This window comes from Humulus lupulus, chromosome 9, assembly GCF_963169125.1.
Source record: "Humulus lupulus chromosome 9, drHumLupu1.1, whole genome shotgun sequence".
NCBI lineage: Eukaryota > Viridiplantae > Streptophyta > Magnoliopsida > Rosales > Cannabaceae > Humulus > Humulus lupulus.
Window position 1 is genome coordinate 56,993,909 of NC_084801.1, and position 24,554 is coordinate 57,018,462.

General features: G+C 36.8%; 3 protein-coding genes across 4 annotated transcripts; 2 read left to right on the plus strand and 1 right to left on the minus strand.

Moving 5' to 3' along the window:
* Positions 1-3,201: 3,201 nt before the first annotated feature.
* On the plus strand, positions 3,202-4,056 carry LOC133799738 (uncharacterized). Its single transcript, XM_062237739.1, has one exon. The coding sequence runs from the start codon at positions 3,202-3,204 to the stop codon at positions 4,054-4,056; it is 855 nt and encodes a 284-aa protein (XP_062093723.1).
* A 7,820-nt stretch (positions 4,057-11,876) lies between these two features.
* Positions 11,877-13,926, minus strand: LOC133801521 (uncharacterized). Of its 2 annotated transcripts, none has more exons than XR_009876888.1 (4): positions 13,493-13,921; positions 13,226-13,310; positions 12,906-12,969; positions 11,877-12,117 (listed from the first exon to the last, which is right to left on the minus strand). XR_009876888.1 is itself a non-coding variant. In XM_062239752.1 (4 exons), the coding sequence occupies exons 1-4, from the start codon at positions 13,607-13,609 to the stop codon at positions 11,882-11,884; spliced, it is 489 nt and encodes a 162-aa protein (XP_062095736.1). In that variant the 5' UTR covers positions 13,610-13,926; the 3' UTR covers positions 11,877-11,881. The 2 variants fall into 2 exon arrangements, 1 of the variants encoding a protein (XP_062095736.1); XM_062239752.1 differs by having other exon boundaries at positions 13,226-13,297; positions 13,493-13,926.
* A 5,663-nt stretch (positions 13,927-19,589) lies between these two features.
* On the plus strand, positions 19,590-21,560 carry LOC133799740 (peroxidase 15-like). The gene is made up of 3 exons (XM_062237740.1): positions 19,590-19,641; positions 19,999-20,136; positions 21,097-21,560. Exons 1-3 carry the CDS (start codon positions 19,590-19,592, stop codon positions 21,558-21,560), a joined length of 654 nt encoding a protein of 217 aa, XP_062093724.1.
* The last annotated feature ends 2,994 nt before the right edge of the window (positions 21,561-24,554 follow it).

Genomic DNA, 24,554 nt, shown 5'->3' on the forward strand with positions numbered 1-24,554 from the left:
ATAAGATCTAAAAATAAATTTTTTAAAATACAGAATCCAAACAAATAATCAGAAAAAATATAGAAATCATATATATATATATATAAGATATGATCCTTAACTTCATTTTAAATGTGTTATTTGAAGTGATAAATATAATTTTGGAGTATGTGGTTCTCAGCATTAATTAATTTCTAACTTAATTAAGTATGAATACGTACTATGCATTACTCGCTCAATACATATTGCAAATCTTATACCTTATTATTATATATTTCTAATACGGATATTTATGGCATTATCACAAGGTTAATATAAACGGTGCATATCTGTTACCACAAAAGTGGTTAAGTCATATTTGAGCTGACTAAGCTAATTAACATGTGTCAGCTTGTTAATGGTCCACATCATATTTTTCTTAGAAAAAAAGTTTATTAATTGATTTCTAAATAAAAGAAACATTTTTTTAGCATAAATAAAATAAACATTAAAATATATATTAATAATAAAAAGAGAAATTTATATAATACACTTGATTTCTCAAAAAAAAAAAATTTACATTTTACAACCAAATAATTTTTCTTTTGTTTTCAATTATACTTTTTTTTGGGAAATTTTTACATTTGACCTTTTTTCTCTAGCAGGGTTGACAAACTCATGAAGCTGGACAGATTAGACAAGGGTTGTTATATTGAGCACTACAAAAAGTCTTACCTTTAGTCAAAATAAAATTTGTGACTAAAAGTGAAATTTTTTTTTTACTATAATCTATCATTATGCCCATGCCCATACTAAAATGTCTTTGGCTAAAATTAGTAGACACAATGTTACAATTTTTTATGACCAAATGAGTCGTAGTCACAAATTTTTTTATCATTGTATGATTATAGATTTTGACTATAATTACATTAGTGACAAATTATGACTAAATATTAACTTTTAGTCCCAAACAATTTTTTGTTGTGACTAAAGGTGACATTAGTCACAAAAAAAAATTATATTGTGACTAAAAAATTATCACTAAATATTAGTTTTTCCTTTTGTATGAGAGATTGGTACCCATGTGTTAAGCATGGGCAACCAAAACCAAATCCTTGCTTTATCTTATACTGTTATTTGGGACTAGAGATGATGGGATAACTTGATTCAAATATGATCAAGATAATTTTTTTGGCATAGCGAGCTTCAAATAGCATGTCTTTAAAGCTTAATAATAGGTATATCAAATGTTCGCTCCAAAAAGTTTGTCAAGTGATTTTTTTCCATATTTAGGATATGGGTTATATATTGAGGTGTTTGCTGTGAGAATAGAAGGGTGATTAATCTTAGGGTTTCTTCCCTCCGAGTTCTTCTCTGAAAGGCTAGAGTAAAGTTTGAGAAGTTTGAAATAAGAATTAAACCAATTAAATGGGAAATGAAATTCCTTAATCGAGTGCTTCACTCGGTAATCGTGTTAGCATTGAATTCTAAGTGGGAAGTGTCAGGGATGCGATCGTGTACTTGCGGAACGCCTCGATCTAAAGGGAATGACGACTTTAGGCAAAATCCTTGGCATTGAAGAGTCGGCCCAAGATTCGAGTGAATAAGCGTGCCTCATCGGTTCGAAGCTTGGGTCGAGGGGCATTTGTTGGGCCCAAGATATTCGGCCCAAAGACCCTTCCTCATTTGCGATATGATCAAAACGGATCGTTTTGATCTATAGAAGCCCCGAAGACAGAAGCTACGGGTCAGAGGCAGTCTGTGCCTCTGACCTCTCCGTGTTTAATTTAAAATCATCTCATCTTGGGGGGAAATTCAATTATTTTCCCCCGCCATTCAAGGGTTCAGTTGAACCAACTAACCACTTCACATTTCTGTTCTATAAATATTAGATTCTAATTCGAACAATGGCATCGGAAAAAAATCTGACTTAGGCATCGAAGTGTCTTTCTTGCAGGTACCCCCGATGGATCAACGACTGTAAAAGCGATCATCATCATTGGAACAGGATCAGAAAACCAGTTATTGTCGGCTAATACCTCCAAATATAGAAAGGAAGATTTGTCGCATCAATAATTGGCACCGTCTGTGGGAATGAAGTTTCCTTTTTAGCCACATTGTCGAATCAAGAACTCTTTCCTCGCAACCAAGACCCTCTCGAACCTTGGATCCATGCCCCCAAAAGGCAATGGAGTGTCGGGTCCCATCACGCAGGTCGTCCTACCAGCGGATGTAAGCAACCAAACTAACAGAATGTGTCGCCTACTGGAGGCCAGCCAACACAGATCCGACGAAGCCATTAAAGCACTGACCGAAGCTCAGGCAAGGCTCGAAGCTGAGATCGTTGCATTGCGAAAGTCCAACGAAGCTACGCACAGCACCCAAGATAATGATAATCTTGACCTTGGTAGACCTGAAGTTCCAATCGACCACATCAATTCCCCCCGAAGAACCACACACCACATCAGAGAAGGATCCCAGGGTCCCCTACTGCTCTCCCCAACCCGTCTTCACTAAGGGGTCGAGGAGAGACAAGCGGTACATTGTGCGCGAACCAGTGCAAAGCCCACAAGGTCAACTCAGCCAGCCGCCGAGATCGGGCCCCAACAGACCACACAACAGGCCGCGCAAGACTCACAAGCTGAGGACCGTACCCCCTCCATCCGGTTCTTAGACAATTGGAAAGAGGAGATGATACGGGAAATGATACAGAAGCTCTTGGATGGAAGATCCGCTCACGCTACCGAGCACATGAATTTGGTATCAAGAACCACTGAGAATTTTCCCTTCGCAGAGTGGATTCAGAACGAGCACAAACCACGAGACATCATAATCACTCCTCTACCCGCGTTTAATGGAAAGGGAGACCCGCTAAACTATCTGTTCCAATTCCAACAGAAGATGGCCCTAGAAGCCTTCAACGAAGCCATACAGTGCAAAGTTTTCTCCACGACTTTCTTCGGGCCGGCCTTGCTGTGGTTCAGGAAACTAAAACCTGGTTTTGTCAACAGTTTTGGTGACCTCTACAGAGTCTTTCTCCAACAGTATAGTGCTAACCGTGAAGCACCAAGAACAATGGCAGATCTCTATCGGATCGAGCAAGGGGAAAATAAACATCCAAAGTCATACCTACAACGTTTCATTGACCTCGTGAATCAGATCCACGACGTCGACCCAGTCACCGTAGCTAATCTCTTCATCAAAAGTTTGTAGGTGGGATCTCTCTTACACGAAAACCTCACCATGACACCACCTTATGACATGGCAGAGATTCAGATCCGTGCCGAGGGCATCTTCAAAGTCCTGGAATTTCGAGAGTGTGCACAGAAGAAATCTATGCTTATCTCCGCTCCACCAGCGAATAACCCTCCTCCCCCGCCTACGAGGGACGACAAGAGGAAGAGACAGGAAATGGACCACGCAAAAGAAGGGAAAAGGCCAAGACAGAATCGAGAATCACCACGATACCCCACATTCGAATACACCGTCCCTCAGGAAGTCATTTATGACGAGAATAAAGACAGACCTATCTGGCGTGAGCCGTACAAAATTACCACTCCTCCCGACAGAAGAGACAAAAACAGGTACTGCCTCTTCCACAAAGATCATGGCCATACAGTCGCCGAATGCCACAACCTCCACAATCAGATCCAGGCCCTCATGAGAAGTGGATGGTTAACCCAGTATATTAAAGGGACAGGAAGACCCGGCACTTCACAACCCAACCCTGCTTCTGCCCCAGCACCACTAGCAGCAGACTCCCTGCGTACGGCCACAACAAGCTCACAAGAACCTCTCAAGCAAGTCCCCATGATACACAGGATCATGGAGCTCACTGAGGAACAAGAGCATGCAGCCAAAATTCACAAGAGGATGGAGGAATGGGTGAAGCGATACAGATCACTAGGTCACACCGTCAACCTTGTCACTTCAGAGGACAGATGTTATCCAGCCTCTGCTATCACCTTCACTGAAGACGACTTGCAGGGAGTGCACCTGCCCCATGACGACCCTCTAGTCATCTCGCTACAAATCGACAATTTCCAGCTGGGAAGAGTTTTATTCGATGGGGGCAGTGGGGTTGACATTCTTTTCTAGGAAGCCTTCCAGAAGATGGGACTCGAAGAAAATCAGATCCGGACCTCCTCTACACCCATTTTGGGATTTAACAGCCAAAGGGTATACCCAAAGGGCGTTGTTCGATTAACCGTGGTAGCCACAGAACGCACCTTGCCTGTGGACTTCCTCATCGTGGACTCCATCACAAGCTACAACGCCATCATGGGAAGAAGTTGGATCCACAGAATGCAGGGAGTAGTCTCAACTTTGCATCAGGTGATGCGATGCCACTCACCCAACGGACGCTATACCATCGACATAAAAGGATGCCAGAAGCAGGCCAAGAAATGCTTCCTTACCCTGAAAGAAATAAATAAATAATTCTGGCACCTCCCCCCTAATGACAATCCTGACAGATAGCAATCACAGCATGACTTACCAGCATGTCTCAAAGGCATAGATCTAGAGGAAGATCAAGAAAAGCCCCAGACCACCCTCGATGATCTAGAGGAAATCTGTATAGATGATGTTGACCCATCTAAAATAGTGCTGGTAAGTACCAAACTTCCTGAAAAAGAAAAGCAGACCCTAATCCAATTTCTCAAAACCAATGTTGGAACCTTCGCCTGGTCTCCACACGACATACCCAGAATAGACCCCTCTGTCAAGAGTCATAGCCTCAATATATCAAATAGCTTCCCACCCGTCAAGCAGAGGCAGAGGAGGTTTGCTCTTGAAATCAACCAAGTCATCCAAGAAGAGGTACAGCGGCTTCTGAGCACAGGAGCAATCGAAGAATGCCTGTATCCTAGTTGGCTAGCCAACCCTGTAGTGGTCCCAAAGAAAAACGGGAAAAAGAGAGTGTGCATAGACTACACCAACTTAAATAAAGCATGTCCTAAGGATAGCTACCCTCTACCAAAGATTGATCAGATGATCGACCCTACAGCAGGTTACGGAAGAATGAGCTTCCTCGATGCCTACTCAGGATACAATCAGATCCCAATGAACTTAGAAGATCGGATCCATACAACTTTCATAACAGAAGGCGGCTTATACTGTTACAAAGTTATGCCCTTCGGGCTAAAGATTGCAGGAGAAACATACCAGAGGCTGATGCACAAGATTTTTTCCTCATTTCTTGGGAGAAACATGGAGGTATATATTGATGACGTGGTCGTCAAATCTCAACAAAGTTCTTCACATGTGGATGATTTAATTGAATGCTTCGACATCCTCGACACTTATAAAATGAAACTGAATCCAACTAAGTGTTCCTTTGGGGTGTCCTCTGGACAATTCCTAGGATATGTGGTCAGCCAGAGAAGCATCGAGGCCAACCCAACCCAGATTGCATCACTCTCAAAGATCAAAGAACCCAGAACCGTTCGGGATATCCAGGCTCTGACAAACAAAATTGTAGCTTTAAGCCGGTTCATATCACACATGTCCGATCATTGCCAGCCTTTTCTGCAATGCATAAAGAAGTCTACCAACACCACCTGGGGAACAGAAAAAAACAAAGCACTTGAAGAATTGAAAGCTTATCTAAGCTCTCCTCCTATACTGAGTTCTCCCATCGCCAACGAAGATCTGTTCTTGTACCTGTCTGTCTCACACTTTGCCGTGAGTTCTGTGATCTTTTGAGAAGACGCTAGTCGATAGAGGTCAGTGTTCTACTGCAGTAAGATGCTACTAGACATTGAAACCCGCTATAGCATGATGGAAAAGTAGGCGCTCGCACTCATCACAGCGAAGAAGAAGCTACGACAGTATTTTGAAAGCCACACCATCATTGTATATACGGATTATCCACTAAAGCAAGTGTTGAATAAACCCGATCTCTCTGGTAGATTATCCAAGTGAGCAATTGAACTCGAGACGTATGATATACGGTTCTTGCCACGAAAAGCAGAAAAAGGTCAAGTACTTGCTGACTTCCTGGTCAAAATACAATCCTTTACCCCAGATACATTGCCTGAACTGCTGGAATCAAAAGTTGAATGGGTATGGAAAATGCATACGAACGGAGCATCTAATTCCAAAGGAGCCGGTATTGGCGTCATATTAGAAGCACCCCCTGAGCTAAAAATCAAGGAAGCCATTCGGTTAGAATAATTTGCAACGAATAACGAAGCTGAGTATGAGGCTCTGATTTATGGTTTAGAGCTAGCATGAGACATGGGCATTAGACAATTGAAAGTCAGAGGGGATTCAAAGCTCGTGATAGAACAAGTGGCTGGGAATTTCGACACCAAGGCACCCCATCTGGCTAGCCTATTACAAAGGGTAACTGACTTACAGTCACATTTCCACCAGTTTGAACTCGTACAAGTACTGAGGGAACAGAATCAGAAGGCTGATGCCCTGGCCAAATTAGCCTCTACAGGGGAATGCTCTCGGTGCTCCACCATATACACAAGCTAATCACCCAAAGTTCTGGAAGTTTTCTCAACCTCATCAGAGCCTGAGTGCAGGATGGATCCAATCATTCGTTATTTGTCTAAGTCTGAACTGGCAGCTCATCTGAAAGACGCTAAACTTCTGCGTCTTTGAGCCCAACGCTATTCCATCATCCGTGGAACGTTATACCGCAAATCCTTCGATGGCCCCTATCTTCGGTGTTTACGTCCATCAGAAGCTAAACAATTGTTAGAAGAGATACACGAGGGAGCATCTGGAAACCACACTAGGGGCTGAAGTTTGGCACACAAAGCACTTACAGCAGGGTACTACTGGCCATACATGATGACAGAAGCACGTGACTATGCCAAAAAATGTGACAAGTGCCAGCGATTTGCACCAACCATCCATCAACCCACTCAAACTTTACACTCCATCATTGCACCTTGGCCTTTTGTAAAGTGGGGTATGGACGTGGCAGGGGAGCTGCCTAATGTTGGAAATGTGCCCTGAAAGCATATGTAGTAGACATTGTTTTAGTGAAATAAATAAATAAATTGAATTTGTTATGCATATATTTTATGGACTATATTATTCTGTGATAATATTATGTAAATATCAGGAAAATTCCTAAGTTCATATATGTGATCTCAAACACGTATTGGTACGGGAGGATTGTGTTTGAGATAAATGAACTTGAATAATTCGCAGTAAAATAAAGTGGAATCGTTAGATTAATTACTGCAAGTACGGTCCACTAGTATTATGAATACATGTGATCTAGATCCGGATCACTGGTGTGGTAGGACACTTTAGTGGAGGTGCTTTATATATTAGAGAATATATAGAACTGGACCAGATATGTTTATTAATACTTAGTTAAACATCGTTTTGAAGTATTAATTAAATATATCAATTGATGATCATATACAAATAGATCTTAATCTTGAAGTTAATATGAACTCCTGTTTATGTTATATGAGTTCTTTGATTCACTTGTTAGGGTCTCTCAGAATGATCAGGCTAGAAACTTTTGTTTTGGGAACTCATTAATGTAGATGGCTGGGGACATAGTATACAGATATGGAATCTATGCCTTCTTGCAAGAGATTGAATGATGGTTCTCTTAAGGGTTGACTTTTGGGACTGAAAGGTTATTGAGCTCAAATTCATAATTTAGTTGTGAATTAACCTTCACTAGTAAAGTCAATGGTACTTAAGGAAACAAGAGATAATTAAAAGGGTAAAACGATAATTTTATTCCCGATTAATTATGAACCATTATTAGAGGATCAAGTTGTATGCAATGATTATATCAATGGACGCTTTATGATTAAAAGTACTTAGTAAATGAAATGTCTATAATTATAAGAGTGCAGTCTCATATTTATAGTGGAATAATCATGAGATTAATAAATTAAGATTATTTAATTAAAGAGTTTAATTAATAATCTCAAATTTATTGGAGCTTGGAATTATAGGTCCATAGGTCCCCATAGCGGCTCTATCAACACTATTCAAGGTAAGAGTTGATATGAAAGGAAAAATAGTTTAAAGACATATTTAAGAAGAAATTTGTTCTTCATGCCAAATATGCAATTATATGATGATAGTGATTAATTAATTAATTACTAATTAGTTGTAGTTAATAAAATTAATTAATATTTAATTATTGTATAATTTTCGAAATTATATTAAATAATTAAATTAATTTCAAATTTTAATTAAATAATTAATTAATTATAATTTTCGAAATTATAATAAATTAAATATTTATTTTCAAAAATATTGGATTTAATTAATTGGTAGAATTAATTAAATATCTTTATTTGAGTGGGAGATAATAATCTGGTAAGTTCAAATTGGATTTGAATTTAAAAGATTAATATTTATTCAAATAATTAATTATATTTGATAATTAATTAAAAAGATAATTAATTTAAATATTAATTCAAATTTGAATTAGTTATCAGGTTGTTAGATCTTATCTGACAAAGAAGTTTGAATAAATAATTAAATAAAAAATTAAAAAACTAACATCCCTAAAATTAGGGAGGCTACACGTGCACACACAATCCATGGGCTGTGTGTGGCGTGTAGGGTAATTTTCAGGGATAAGATTTTCATTTTTATTTATTTAATTAATTAATTAATGGATAATTCAAAATTTGGGTTTTGGTTTTTTTTCATTCATTAATTAATTAAAAAGTAAATTGTAAAATGGTTACATATTTATTTTTTAAAATTTGAATATTTTCTTTTAAGTATTACTAATCAGAAAATATTCAGAGAAGTGAAACAACTCAGTCTATTCGCTCTGTGAAAAATAGAACGATAGTTTTCTCTCCCTGAAAATAAAGAACCAATTCTCAGGCCTATTCTCTTGATCTCATGTGTTGAGTACATCAAGTAGAATCACAAATAAACTATCCTTCATTCTCTAAGTGCCCACACACTTCTTGAGGTGTAGAGAACGCTTTGGAAGATCTTGGTGTGAGTACGTGGGAGCAGCTTGGATAGGAAGATCGTTCTAAATACAAAAATATAGCAAGGACACTTGATAGGCTTCAAGAGGTATGAATGCTATCCTTAACTTGCTTATGATTAATGTATGTATATTAATGGATCCGCATATTTAATGGTAGTTTAAATATGTTACAAATTTTTTTTGTACACTGGGCCAACCTCACCACCATTCCGCTGCGTATTAGGAAACTCGTTCCTAACACCTAAAGCTGCTGGAGGAAAACGGTATGCTCTGGTAGCCACCGATTACTTCACTAAGTGGGTTGTAGCCGAGGCATACGTCACGGTCAGCAAAACAGACAACACGAACTTCGTGTGGAAGCAAATCATCTGTCAATTTGGGATACCATGAGAGATAGTCGTTGACAACGGAACCACATTCCAAAATGCCAAAGTACAGGAGCTGTGTGGCACATACAAGATAAAATTGAGTTTTGCCTCTGTCACCTACCCACAAGGCAATGGCCAAGCAGAAGCTTCCAACAAAGTTATTTTTGCCAACATCAAGAAAAACTTGGAAGATAAAAAATGAGCATGGGCAGAAGAGCTACCAAAGGTGTTATGGGCATATAGGACAACATAAAGGTCCTCTATGGGCGAATCTCCCTACGCCATGGTATATGGAACAGAAGATATCATCTCGATAGAGGTGGGTCTACCTACACTTCGAACAGAGATCACTTCTGATCAGACCACAAACAACATACAATTGACGCACAACCTCGACCTCCTGGAAGAGTTGCGAACGATAGCACAATTAAGACAAGAAAATTATCAAAAGGCTGCAAAACTCTACTACAACAAAATAGTCCACTCACGTACGTTTTAGAAGAGCGACTGGGTTCTGCGCAAAGTCAGTGGCAACACAAGGAAGTTAGAACCAAATTGGGACGGGCCTTTTGAAATCGTGGAAGTATTAGGCAGAGGGTCTTATACTCTTATAAATGTACGTAGTGGGAAAATTTTACCTCGTACTTGGAATTCAATGTCTTTGAAACAATATTATTGTTAATAGTTGTACTGTGTAATTCAAAAGTAATACAACAACTTTCCCTTTTCACATTATTTTAAGTATATTTTCCACACTCAGCTTTTGCTGACACGATTTTGCATAAGGATTCCTTACTATAACAACATAACGATGACACTCATGTGACAACTGTCAGTTTACTCGCTCCACACCGAGAGATACTAGCAAACATATATTTTAATATATCCTTACCTACCCATATGAGAATCAAACATTATTCACGTGCACTTAAAACCACCTACCACTCTTACTATAAATAAGTGACTATCTGAACACTTGTGGTTATCAGTTCTCCATCTGTTTAAACATCCTACCGAACCTTTAATCCCAATATAGCCATTCTCTACACCTAAGGGTTTCCTTAGAACAAAGAGAATGTTTACCAGCATACAAAAAATAGTGCATGGTAAGATACAACATCTCGCTTCACACACAAACCCGAGTGGCACAGGGCTGAACCTCAGTGGATCGCAGCAACAAGGCCACTACACGCAATCTGCATACATAGTCCTGTTGCCATTACACTCGATTTTCTACCCAAAAGCATTCTAATCTGACTTGACTAAGCTTACGGGGAGCTAAGGCCAGCCATTTCCCAGTCTAATCTGGAATGAATATGCGGATTTGGCTGTCCACCCAGGGTACACTACATCAACTACCCTGCCCTCTCACTTTGATACACTACAAGAAAAAATAGTATTCATAACACTTAAAAACTTCTAACCGGGAGTATTGATAACGCTTCTGAAAAAGCTAACATAGCCCCTGTTATTAAAAGTCCTATCTTTTCTATAACAGTATTTGAATGTTATGTTCGATGTTATCTTAAACTATTCAATAACACATTTTAGTTGCTATAATATTCAAATAATAACATTTAGTTAGAGTATTTGATTATATATTTGATGTTTAATCTTATACTTTTTGCATAACACTTTTCAACTATTACATTTGATTATTTTGATAATATTTTTAGTTTGTTATATTATATAAATCATAACGATTTGTTACGCTTATAATATGTTTCTAAATCATAACATATTAAAAGTCTAGTAATAAAATTTTGTTACTTTAGTGTGGATAATATATTTTAAATTTTATTTTGATAAGTATACTTACAAGGTTGTTTTTTTAATTAAAATATTTTTATTATTGTATTTTGATAAAAAAAATCAAAATTAATCATAAAATGTAATTCTCAATAGATTGATAAACCATAAGTATTAAATTAAACAATAACTAATTCAAATCATGAATGTGTCTACTTCATGAGAGCTTAGTTCTAACTTTAAGTTTAAAAGCATAACATAATAAAATTTTATAATCTTGAACATTTTTTACTTCAAAAAATGAAAAACAAAAACATTACAAGATACACAAAAGTAAATCATGCATGAAACTTGCTCCATCCTTCAATTCATCATCCTTTGTGCACTTGTCTTTGTTGTGAGTCCATTTTCTTAGCTACAACAAAATTTAAATAATTAATGCTTCAACTTAAAGTTAATAGTAAACTAATAGAGTACATAAAAAAAGTTGATTCATTATGCTCTTGTTTCCATTGTGACATCGGCTTGCTCAACCACATAGGAAATTAAATGATTAATACTCCTCTACCATACAATGTGAAAAATACTCCTCTACCTAGATATTTACAATCTTGAAACACAAACAAACTCACACACCCCCAAACAACCTATAATAAAGTTGCCATAAAGTTTAAATAGCTATTAGTAATCTTCCCTGTCTCATAAATACTCAACAAAGTCCAAAGGAACTAAATCGCATCAACTTAACCAAACATACCAAATTCTTAATTAGAAACTTAGATCTAATACATTGATTTTGGCCAAATCTAGCAAACACTTTATAAATATATATATTGATATAGTAATGATACATTGATTATGTGATACTAAATTGAAATCTCCATAAAAAATACCTCACAGAGATGTTCTTGCCTGGGTTCTTCCTTCCAGCAGAGGAGATACTGATGTGACTTGTGTGAGGAAGACAGAGCACCATGACTCGCACTGCTGTGACTCGTACCAACATGCTCCAACAACTTAATGGAATGGAGAGAGTGCTCCACCGGTGTGGTGTGCTCCAGCAGCTTCTGTTAAGCAGAGAGAGTCGGGAGCCTAAGTGTGAAAGAGAGTGAGTGAAGGAGCGATAGATTCGAGATTGAGCATGAGGAGAGAGAGGCAAAGAGGCAGCAGTGGTATAGGGAGCTGGTTTGGGTATATTAGGATTTAGGGATTTAAGGAGAGCTAAGAGGAATCAAAGAAATTTCTGTCTTTAATTGTTTTTTTTTTCTTTAGCTAATATTATAACAGTTATAAAGAAAGAGATGGCAAAATATAATATTCTCTAGCTGCATTGTAAATTGAAATAGAATGTATGTTAGTTTAGTGAATCCAATAGATAGTATTTATGTTACTTTGACTTAAATGCCTCTTTATTAGATAGCTCATACTCAAATGCTCCAAATTTGAATGCATAATAAAACACACATAGCTACAACTTTGAATTTCAAACTCAAACCATTTCGAGAGAGATTAATATACATGAAAGTATGAATTGTGTGTATATATATATAAATATAGTATAATGTTTCACTAGAGTTACAGCAACAACAACAAATGATTGTTTCAGCACACAAATGCCTGAAGAAATCTGATTTTTTTATGTTATCAAACATATCACTTTCAGCAGAAAAATAGAACAGGAGAAATAGAGAAAAAGGGGAACTTAAAAGTACCATAAAACAATGAGCAATTAGTTTAACTTCAACATTAAATAAGGAGAAAAAGGCTAAAAAATTCCCTGACCACATAATAGAGTTTCTAAACATGTGCAAACAATATGTGCAAACAATATCCACTAGGGCAGCGAGGGTGGATGTTTCCAAGAAAAAAAAAGAACAAACCTGAAGGTCTCTCTATTCTCTTTGCAGATGGCCCAGGATTTAGAACTGGTTTCCCACTTGGTTGCTACAAAAGGGGGAAAAATAGAATAAACATGGATAAGAGAGAGTATATAGAATAAACAAAGAACCTGTCAAAGTAGTAGGCATATCAGTATCTCCCATGCCTTTACTTTAAAAAATAACAGTACATGGTATCAATGGAACTGAGCTGAAAAATTCACCACCAACCATTTGTAATGAGCTAATAATACCATATTCTCATATGAGAGTTATAAATGCTAACTTCACCCTACACTACTTGCAAGAGCTTAAGATCATACCTCTATAGGAGTAAGCATCTTCTTTTCACTGATCTTGTCGTATTTCTGTTTTTTCGTACCTGCTTTTAATCCCTGCCAGGGAAGACTAGTAAAGAAAATAAAATAAGTAAATAATATGGTGAAACAGAGCAATGAAAAAAATGACCACCATCACAGGCTAGCTTTGATTAGTTTACAAGAGCTCTATCCAGTCCAAAGCCAAATGACTACTGAGAAAAAAATGACGCATTTATCCAATCCATCATGTCTTTATAATAAAATATTTACCATAAAATGAAGGGAGTTTGAATACTCTTTCACACATATCCACAGCAACCCCTTGCTGCACACGGAAGATTCTAGACCTTGACAACATTGCTTTTCCTTTGCCAATATATAGCCCATTTCTTTCAGAATGATAAGGATCTGCTTTTACCAATAGAGAAAAATTCGTCAACCAAACATTAAATTATCTTCATACAAAAAAAAAAAAAAAAACACAGGATAATTGAATTTCTACCTGTGTGTGACTGCTAATATAAAGCAGACGAGATGATGTTTCGATTGTCATTACATTACTTAAGCATGCTAATATAAATGACTGCAAAGTGGTAGTAATAGTAATAATAATTGTTATTATGTTATTATAATTAAAAAGAGAGAGAGATAGAGAATAAAGGTAGTAACTTTGAAATTACTGCATTAAAGAATGGATGTAAATGACAAACTAATCATATTAAGTTTGAAGAGGTCCATGTCATATTTAGTGTCACCAAAGCCATATCTTTAACATCACATTTCAACTACTCATTTCTTAAGAAAAAAACAGCTAATAGTTCTAACAGTCGTAATATAAATTCAAAAACTTGAGAAGTAAAACTCCTTATACAAATATTTCAATCAGATGTTTCCATAGAAATCCTGATTTTACTTAATAATGTTGATAAACTGATGGAAAGGAAACTAACCTGAGCACCTCAAACAACTACCTCCTTCAGAGGCTTGCCATCTACATAACCATAATCAATTACGTGTGGTCCTGACCCCTTGACAAACAGAACATAGTCTAACCTTGGAAACTCACATTTTGAGCACAATAAAAGTTAATGAAACCAATATATATCTTAAATAAAAAATAACCACAATCATCAAATTCAACAAAAATCAGCAAGCATGAGCATATATATTAAACCAACAACAAAAAGATTTCTTGAAACTTCTTAATCCCCCTTGCCATAAAAAGATTAAAGAAAACATATTTTTTAAACACAATATTAAACATCATGCTAATTGATACACTGAGCCCAACAACTCAAATTAGTTAGTATTATGAGTATTAGACCAACAACAATACAACGAGGACCGCCAAAATACTCACTATTTCAATGCACAAAGCTAATAGAACGAACATCAAGACAAGTCAGCCTATAATCAATAAAACTTACTGGAATAACCAATACACCAAAAGGACGACCAAATAATTGAAAATAGGATGTGTAGATGATTACTGTATCAACAATAAAATTGGATTTAATACATGAAAAATAATTTATTTTAAAAGAGAAATTAAATATGATTTGGGATAATAAATAATACATGGAATCAATTAGCATAGTCCAAGAAGCTAGCTGCAAGAAGCAAGCTGTCATCTAGCTCATTCACAAGTTAAAGCTTAGAAATTCATTTGTATGGAAAATCATGACTATCAAAGTTGTTGTGAAGTGTATTAAAGAACCAAGCAATGTTGAATAATTTGCTTTTCTTGTAAAGATTTAGTCCTCTCTTATATATAGAAAGAAAAAGCTATGGCTAAACAATTGGTTCATTAATAATATTAAACTCAAGAAGCCTTATTCAATACAGTTGATAGTCTATAACACAATACAAAGCTGGTATATGCATATAGCAAAATATTTAGAGCAACATAACTAACAGAATCCTATTTGAGCTTGCAAAAATATCTCATCATCAAGTTATACTTTGATGGAAAGAGTTTTTGGTAAAAGTACAGGTACAAGTATCTCATCATCAAGATATGAGATCATGAATAATCTCTGGAAAGTTCCACCTGCGTGCATAAGATGAAATGCTTAGGATATTTTCACATTGTGAATGCCAAAAATTGACTAGAGCCATAGTCAATAGTTACCCTTGTAAATGTATGAATTCTTCCCTTGTGAATTCCACTCAAGAGAACCTCTACATTACAAGGCACCCTAGAAACTATGAGGCGCATGTTAGTGGGACGAAGGGGGCGAGAGCCTCACTGGGTTGCTTACCACATGCACAAAGAGACAAGGACGTCATGTGGAATAAGAGGAGTTGGGCTAAGGGAGTCACCCTCGCCATGCAAGGGTCCCCAACCGCTAAACAACACGGACACCACCCTCGCTATGCGAGGGTTGTGAGGGTTCAGCCTTGTTGCCTCACGCGTGCCTCATGCCTTGCGAGCCTCGTCTACACCCGGGGGAAGAGGGCCAGCCTCGCTACGTGAGACACCCTCGCTATGCGAGGGTGTGGCCTCGTCGCGCTGCCCGTGTCTCGAGCCTCGTCTACACCCGGGGGAAGAGGGCCAGCCTCACTATGCGAGACACCCTCGCTATGCGAGGGTGTGGCCTCGTTGCGTCGCCCATGTCTCGAGCCTCGCCTCCATGTGACCTACGTAGGTCAGCCTCGACCCCTAGCACCTTGGCTTCTCATGATACACATAGGTTGAAGCCTCCTTGGCCTAGGCACGAGGAACACTTGGGGACACCTAAGCGGGGTGTCAAATGAAAATTAGGCATCGACAGGGATTGATAAGGATGGCCGGGTACAGGTCACGTGTACTGACACGAGATGTACGGTTGTGAAGGGAACAGAGGCGTGGCCCTGTCATCTACGTTCGAGGAGTAGTGGTAGTACGGACTTGTACGAAGAGTAGTGGCGCCACTTGAACACCCCCGACCATACACCAGAACCGACAGTACTATGTCCTGAGCCACGACTCTGGCATTGTCAGGGCAGACACCACTACGCCCTAAGCCCCTGCACTATCAGTGTACCCGCATACGTTCCTATCTCCTGGGACTTGTTTGTATCAAGGGCCAATAGAGCCCACCTATAAATAGGCCTTAACCCCTCAGGTTAAGGGGTTGGAAAACTTAGTGTATGAGGGGACGTTTAAGAAATACATGATCTTTGTTCCATTGCTGCTCTGGTTTTTTCTATTGATTGAAGTCCTTTCCTCTTGATTCTAAGCTACCCTTAGAATAAAAATCTTAGTTTTCTAACCTTTAATCGTTGACGAGATTTCTCCGTCAACACACATTTTATAGTAATAACCTAGTGAGTCAGCAGGGAAAAGTAAACAAAAGCATGATTCAATTCTCATTGAAAATTGAATCTTAAAAATCTCTCTTAAAATATAATCATATGGCACCTTATATTTCTAATTACCACATTTTTAATGTTTTTTTTTCCCTCATTAGTGGTAGGTACTATAAGGAAACTTAGTGACTGAATGAATAGAATCAATTCTCATTAATGAAGTAATGATACAAAAGAGTATATATACAGAATAGACCAAAACTAATAAAGTAACTAATCTACAAAATATCAATAATTAGTTACAATGAACAATTAACTAACCAAAACAGTTAGTAGCTATAAAAATCGGCCTAATAGGTACCACATTTTAATGATATTTTGCATCTTTCTAGGGAATATTATAATGATCAAGTGTAATCAAAGGTGAGTATAAAAAGTATCCTCAGCAGTCAACACTTAATGATCCTTTGGCAAATTTCAAAATTTCAGTTACTATATGGTCTGACACTTGTTGCAGCAAGTCACCTTGCCCACTCAGCAACCCGATAGCTTCTGCAGGAAGATGAGGCCTACTTATGCGCAACATCTCCTCCATCACCTCTTTAGACGCAGAAGGTACATATTCGGGCACATCTCCCGCTCTATCGCTTGCTTCTCTTCCTGCTAACGCAGCAACAGAAGCGACAGGGGCAACCGGCTCCCCACCTCCTGCTAGCATTGACACCATAACACTATCAGATGTCAATGCGATTGTTCCTACTCCAGAGAGATATGGCATGGAAGGCGAACAAGCAACCCATCTCCAACGTCTTCGCCCAAGTCACTCGGCAGATACACTGGCGTCTGCATTGCAAAGGACGTAAGTTGCTCCAGAAAAGCACTAGGAAACTCAAAATTACTTGTACCATTCGGGGATACGATGATGACCTCTCCTGGATGAGAGTTAGAAGCCGTGGTTGATGTTGCATGAACGTCAACACTTAAAGTATGATCACCTGCGACTTTGGTAGTCCCCGATTTTTGATGTGTAGAGAGAGTCTCAGGAGTAATGGCCTCGCCTGCGTCAACTAGCTGAGAAGGACTGTTCATGGATTCAAAACCACCTCCGAAAGCATCCTTCAAAAGGCAGTTCTTACGGGAGGTAGAAGTAGGGCGTCTCCCCTCTGATCCTTGTATGGCCAACATCAGAGCCCTCAGCCAAAGCAGAGACAGAGGGAAACGCCTCTGACGACTTTACACAGGCGCTAGGCGATCTCGCCTCAACTGGCGGATCACCTTGCACACCATCTACAGTCGCCGCCCCTGACGGGTTGGCCAATGTAGGAGACGTAGCCGCAACATGCACAGCTCCTTGTGGACCTGCCTCCAAGGAGGATCTGAGTGCAGGCGAAGAAGAGGATGATGTAGGTAAAGAGCCAACGAGGGCAGACCCTCGAGGCTTCTTGCACAACGACAAATCTTGCCCGGTTGGTAACTTCTCTGGAGTAAGCCTGGGGATCGCTAGAGCAGAGCCTTTAGCGGCAGAAGCAGACCCCCTTGGGATCTGAAGCTTGGAAAAAATGCATTTCTCATCGTCCGAATCTTCATCAGAGGACTCCTCTCGCGACTTCCTCTTCCCTACGGCATCCTTCGGTAGAGGCACTTGTTGGAGAGGTGTGATCTGCAGAGCGTCAGAAGGCATAGAGGATCATCCATGTATACGAGAAGACCTGCGTGCCAAATCAGATTTATGAGGAGACGATTCTGCAGCAGGAGTTGAACCAGAGCCTTCTCTCTACTTATTTTCAGGGATCCCTTGGTGCTTGGCACACGCGGCAAAGGTCTCAGAGCACGCCATTTCGTACTCAGTCTTCGATAGCGACATGGTTGAAGAATCAGGGGAGATTTCTTCAAAAATATTCCCAACTGCCTCGCGCATGTATCCATGATTTTACCTAAGGACATGTCGCCCTTCTGGGACCTGACCTGCATGGCGCCAAGATCGGTTCGATTCATGAAGCAGAGCTGGGTCACGATTTTCATACAGTAGGGGTTCATCACACCTCTGATGCTAATGACATTTTCCTTGGACTCGTGAAGGAGCCCCTTCTCTGTCAGCAAGCTCTGTCGCGCGGGACTCATGCTGACCTGAGGCCATGATAAATCTAATACAAAAAAATAAAACAATGACACGTAGGGTCAGGTTGAAGGACAATCATCCAGACATGGTTTACTCACGCGAAAAGCAAGAAAGACCCAAATAAAAATATGACTCACCTTTTATGAACACCTTGGCCAAAGGAAAATTTTCCTAAGGCAGAAATTCAGGATACCACGTTCCTCCAATTGCGAAGAAGTATTTATCCCAGTTTCTGTGGGAGCTGTCAAAATCAGTAAAGATCGTTCGATCATTTTTGGGTGAAAGATAGAAAGTCTTCCAGGGTTTACCCTCCATTGCCTTGTTATTCGACTTAGTAAAGCATGCGTAGATATCATCCGATTGAATATCGACATTTCTAAGAGTTCCTATCATTTGAGCACCAACTATGGAATTGATAGCGTTCAGAAGAAATTGAGACATGTGAGCTCCAGAGTTTGAAATTATTTGCACCAACAGAGCAGGGAGAGGGAATCGAAGCCACTCAATGTGTCTCAGACTCATAACAATCTCACTAGGCTTGACCACATCCTTGAATTGCCATTCCCGTAGTTCAGCGTCTGAGAGCATCCGGATCGTGACGTTATCTGGAATGTCAAATGACATACGTATTCGTTCGTATGTAATCTTGTATCCATCGCGATCCATAGGTTCGGGAGATAAGCGTGGAGACATGATTAAGAAGATTGAGGTGTTTGCTGTGAGAGTAGAAGGGTGATTAATCTTAGGGTTTCTTCCCTCCGAGTTCTTCTCTGAAAGGCTAGAGTAAAGTTTGAGAAGTTTGAAATAATAATTATTTGAATTAAACCAATTAAATGGGAAATGAAATTTCCTTAATCGAGTGCTTCACTCGGTAATCGTGTTAGCATTGAATTCTAAGTGGGAAGTGTCAGGGGTTTATGCGATCGTGTACCTGTGGACCGCCTCGATCTACGGGGAATGACGGCTTTAGGCGAAATCCTTGGCATTGAAGAGTCGGCCCAAGATTCGAGTGAATAAGCGTGCCTCATCCGTTCGAAGCTTGGGTCGGGGGGCATCTGTTGGGCCCAAGATATTTGGTCCAAAGACCTTTCCTCATTTGTGATATGATCAAAACGGATCGTTTTGATCTATAGAAGCCACGACGACAGAAGCTATGGGTCAGAGGTGGTCTGCGCCTCTGACCTCTGCGTGTTTAATTTAAAATCATCTCATCTTGGGGGGAAATTCAGTTATTTTCCCCGGCCATTCAAGGGTTCAGTTGAACCAAATAACCACTTCACATTCCGTTCTATAAATATTAGATTCTAATTCGAACAACGGCATCGGAAAAAAATCTGACTTAGGCATCGGAGTGTCTTTCTTGCAGGTACCCCCGACAGATCAACGACAGTAAACGCGATCATCATCATCGGGACAGGATCGGAAAACCAGTTATCGTCGGCTAATACCTCCAAATATAGAAAGGCAGATTTGTTGCATCAACAATCTGTATTTCTCCAAAGTGGTAAAAGAAAACCATAAAAAATAAAATTGTGCTTTAGTCACTCGTTAGATTTAATGTGTAATAACTTGGAAAATTAGCGCATGGGTAAACTATTTATTATGAAAATTTGTTTGCCAACCAAAATAATGATATGTGTAATAAATTAATATAAGTGTATTGTTGAATATTTAGTAAATAAAAATGTGGAGAGCAAAGAAAGAATATATATATATATCCGAATATATATGATATGCTAATGTGTTTTTTATTGTTTTACAATTGTGAAAGTTATAAAGAATTCAAGTTTTAAGATTATTGACGATTATTCTGCGTCAAATAAAAAATCATATACCCGTATTCTTATTATTGTTATTTGATAAACCGAACACATGATGCATATGTTCACATTTTAAATACATTAAATGACCAATAGTTTTACATCCATGCTCGTGTTCATGTATCATACTTACCCTAGTTGAGTTTTTGTTAATTTTTTGCAATTAAATAATAGAAATTGATTCAACTTGATATAGCTACAATAATCAAACGTCTAGTATAATTATTAAAGGACAATATGGGGAATTAAAATTGATTAACAAAGAAAAATTGTGCAGCTTTTTAATTTGATACTAACAATAAAACTATTTTTTGTTTCTTTCATAAACGTAAAATTACAATTTCACTATGTTTTCGTACAATGACATCTTCTGAAATTCAATAAAATTACAAAAAAAAAAAAGATAAATGTACCTGTTTACTAGTAGCTAGACATATTATCTAAATAGTGTCGTTTTTATGTACTTTTTATAACATCAAGCAAAATGCTACGTACCAACTATATTCAATTGTAGAAGTTGTCCACATATATATAGGTGTGTAAGTCTGGATCTTGTACATAATATACTGTAACATATATAGAAAGGTGTCGTATAAAGATTTGTATTATTTTTAGTAATTTGATAAAAAATAAATAAATTGTAGGGGCCCACACATTTGGACGGGCCAAGTGTCAAACATTCAACTTCAGACTGTACAACTTCAACGGGACAAACAATCCTGACCCAACGCTGAACACAACCCTCTTAGATGCACTAAGGCAGTTATGTCCTCAGGGTGGCAACGACAGTGTCATCACTGATCTCGATCCTGTGACTCCAAACACTTTCGATAACAAGTACTTCTCCAATCTCCAGTCTGAGAATGGAGTTCTCCAAACTGATCAAGAATTGTTCTCAACCACTGGAGCCGACATTGTTGATATTGTTAACGCTTTCAGCGCCGACGAAAGAATTTTCTTTGGCAACTTTGTGGTGTCAATGATCAAGATGGGGAATATTAACGTCTCGACTGGCTCACAAGGAGTCATTAGGTCAAACTGCAGAAGGGTCAATGCAGATATAAGTGGTTTATCATTAAGTACTAGTGGTTTGGTTGCTCAATATTGATTAATTATGGTATTATAATTTTAAAAGTGATATCATCCCTACGACTACAAATTATTAATTATAATAATAAGCTCGCTCTCTATGAATATATATATATACGAGTTTATACTTTTTTTCATTTTATGTTTTATGTATTTTCTTATTACTGATTTAGACATTGTGTTTTGATAAATTACTTTTTGGAAACTATATTTTATAAAGTTGTTCAAATAAAATCATAAATTCGATTTTTGTGAAAGTTTTCTCAACTAAAATTACTAATAATTCACCAAACAAACAATTCAGAACAAAAATAATATAATTCTGTTTTTATATTAAATTTTATTCATAAAAATTAAATTTAGTAGTTTATTTGAACAATTTTACAAAATATAAGGTCTAAAAATAAATTTTTTACAATATAGTTTCTAAGCCGATAATAAAAAAAATAAAGGGTCCAAAAATATATAAACCCTATATATATATATATATATAAAAGATATGATCCTTAACTTCATCCATGCGTGTTTAAATGTATTATTTGAAGTGATAAATATAATTTTGGAGTATGTGGTGTTAGAATTTTATATGGACTAATATAATTACAAATATAATTCCATTATTACAATCATTTCTAACTTAATTAAGTATGAATACTTACTGTATTACTCGCTCAATACATATTGCAAATCTTATACCTTATTATTATATATTTTTAATGGGGATATTTATGGCATTATCACAAGGTTAATATAAATGGTGCATATCTGTTACCACAAAAGTAGTTAAGTAATATTTGAGCTGACTAAGCTAATTAACATGTGTGTCAGCTTGTTAATGGTCCACATCATATTTTTCTTAGAAAAAAAGTTTATTAATTGATTTCTAAATAAAAGAAACATTTTTTTAGCATAAATAAAATAAACATTAAAATATATATTAATAATAAAAAGTGAAATTTATATAATCCACTTGATCTCTCAAAAAAAAAAATTACATTTTTACAACCAAATAATTTTTCTTTTGTTTTCAATTATACATTTTTTTGAGAAATTTTTACATTTGACCTTTTTTCTCTAGCGGGGTTGACAGATTAGACAAGGGTTGTTATATTGAGGACTACAAAAAGTCTTACCTTTAGTCAAAATAACATTTGTGAATAAAAGTGAAAAAAATTTGACTAAAAAATATCATTATGCCCATGTCCATCCTAAAATGTCTTTGGCTAAAATTAGTAGACACAATGTTACAATTTTTTATGACTAAACGAGATGTAGTCACAAATTTTTTTTATCATTGTATAATTATAGATTTTGACTATAATTACATTAGTGACTAAATATTAACATTAGTGACTAAATATTAACTTTTAATCACAAATAATTTTTTGTTTTGATTAAAAGTGACATTTAGTAAAAAAAAATTATATTGTGACTAAAAAGTTATTACTAAATATTAATTTTTCTTTTTGTACGAGAGATTGGTAACCATGTGTTAGGCATGGGCAACCAAAACCAAATTCTTGCTTTATCTTATACTGTTATTTGGGACTAGAGATGATGGGAGAACTAGATTCAAATATGATCAAGATAATCTTTTTGGCATAGCGAGCTTCAAATAGCATGTCTTTAAAGCTTAATAATAGATATATCAAATGTTTGCTCCAAAAAGTTTGTCAAGTGATTTTATTCCATATTTAGGATATAGGTTGTATATGGAATGAAAACAAGATTGAATCAAGTAATGACTCTAAGGATTGAATCACCAAATTCTTCGTGATATTGAAAATGAAAGAAACCTCTTGGGGGTGTTTGATCCAAAAAAATCTCAAGTAATATCAATCCATATATTTAAATAATGATGGATTATGGATTGATATCACTTGATTATATCAAGAATTCTCCAAGTATTTATCCACCAAGTCTTGAAAATAAATGATTCTCTCTCCAAATCTCACGAGAAGTCTTGAGGGAATGGAATGACTTTTTATTCCATTGTTTAGTTGGTAAAATCAAGTGGTAAAATGTTTTCCATTGGAAATTTTATTACACCTTTTGAAGGAATTATTATTCTACTCAAAATTGGGTGGGAAAGCTAACAATTCCATTCCATCTTTTATATTATTATATAGTTTATACATTATTAACAAATTATGTTTCTATATCATATTATAACATATTTACTTATTTTTACATCATTCTTATTATATTTGTTAATTTTACTGCACTTTTATTATATATTTGAAAATACTTTTTATATATTTTACTATAAAAAAAGTGCTTAATGTACAAAAATATATTATTATATATTATTTAATTCTTTTAGGCATCACTACCATAAAAGGCTCTACAGCGACGACAAAATTCGTCGATGTAGATCAAGAAGTCGTCGTTGTAGGTATACAACGACGACATATCATCGCTGTAGGTCTGTATGTGTAGCAATCTACGGCGACGACAAAATGTAGTCATTGTAGTAGGGTTTTACTACAACAATGACATGTCGGTCGCAGTAGGAAATTATTTTTTTCAGTTGGACTGAGATATTGCGACGACATGTCGTCATTGTTGGTGGTGCAAGATTTGAAAATTTGAATTTAAAAAAACTTCTATAGTGATGACATGTGGTCACTGTAGGTCCGTCGACCTCTCCATCGTTGTAGGTATAAATTTAAAAAAAAAATATATATTTAATTAATTATATTGATTAAAATTTATTTAATAAATTATTAAATATTAATTAAATAAATAAATAAAAACAATTTATTAATTAAATAATAAAACCAATTTAGCAATATTCATAGTCTAAAAAATGTAAGATAACAAAACATAAGTAGTATTGCCTCCAAAATTAAAAAAAAACAACACAAAATATTAATAATTTAAAAATAGTAACTTAATAAAACTAAATGTTATCAAAATCAATTCCAAAGTCATTATCGTCGGGCTATTGTGGTGGTTGTGGTGGTTGTTGTTGTGGTTGGTGTTGTGGTGGTTGTGGCTGCTATAGTTGTTG

What these genes read in the sequence shown, in the direction of transcription:
- LOC133799738 (XM_062237739.1), top strand. Translation starts at nt 3,202, where the DNA reads ATGACACCACCTTATGACATGGCAGAGATTCAGATCCGTGCCGAGGGC.
- LOC133801521 (XM_062239752.1), bottom strand. Translation starts at nt 13,609, where the DNA reads ATGGGCTATATATTGGCAAAGGAAAAGCAATGTTGTCAAGGTCTAGAA. An exon ending in AGATGCTTACTCCTATAGAG is followed by an intron (nt 12,970 to 13,225) that starts GTATGATCTTAA and finishes CCCCTTTTGTAG; the next exon opens with CAACCAAGTGGGAAACCAGT. An exon ending in GAGAATAGAGAGACCTTCAG is followed by an intron (nt 12,118 to 12,905) that starts GTTTGTTCTTTT and finishes TTTCACACTTAG; the next exon opens with GCTCCCGACTCTCTCTGCTT.
- LOC133799740 (XM_062237740.1), top strand. Translation starts at nt 19,590, where the DNA reads ATGACGGCTTTAGGCGAAATCCTTGGCATTGAAGAGTCGGCCCAAGAT. An exon ending in AGAGTCGGCCCAAGATTCGA is followed by an intron (nt 19,642 to 19,998) that starts GTGAATAAGCGT and finishes TCTTTCTTGCAG; the next exon opens with GTACCCCCGACAGATCAACG. An exon ending in ATCTGTATTTCTCCAAAGTG is followed by an intron (nt 20,137 to 21,096) that starts GTAAAAGAAAAC and finishes AATAAATTGTAG; the next exon opens with GGGCCCACACATTTGGACGG.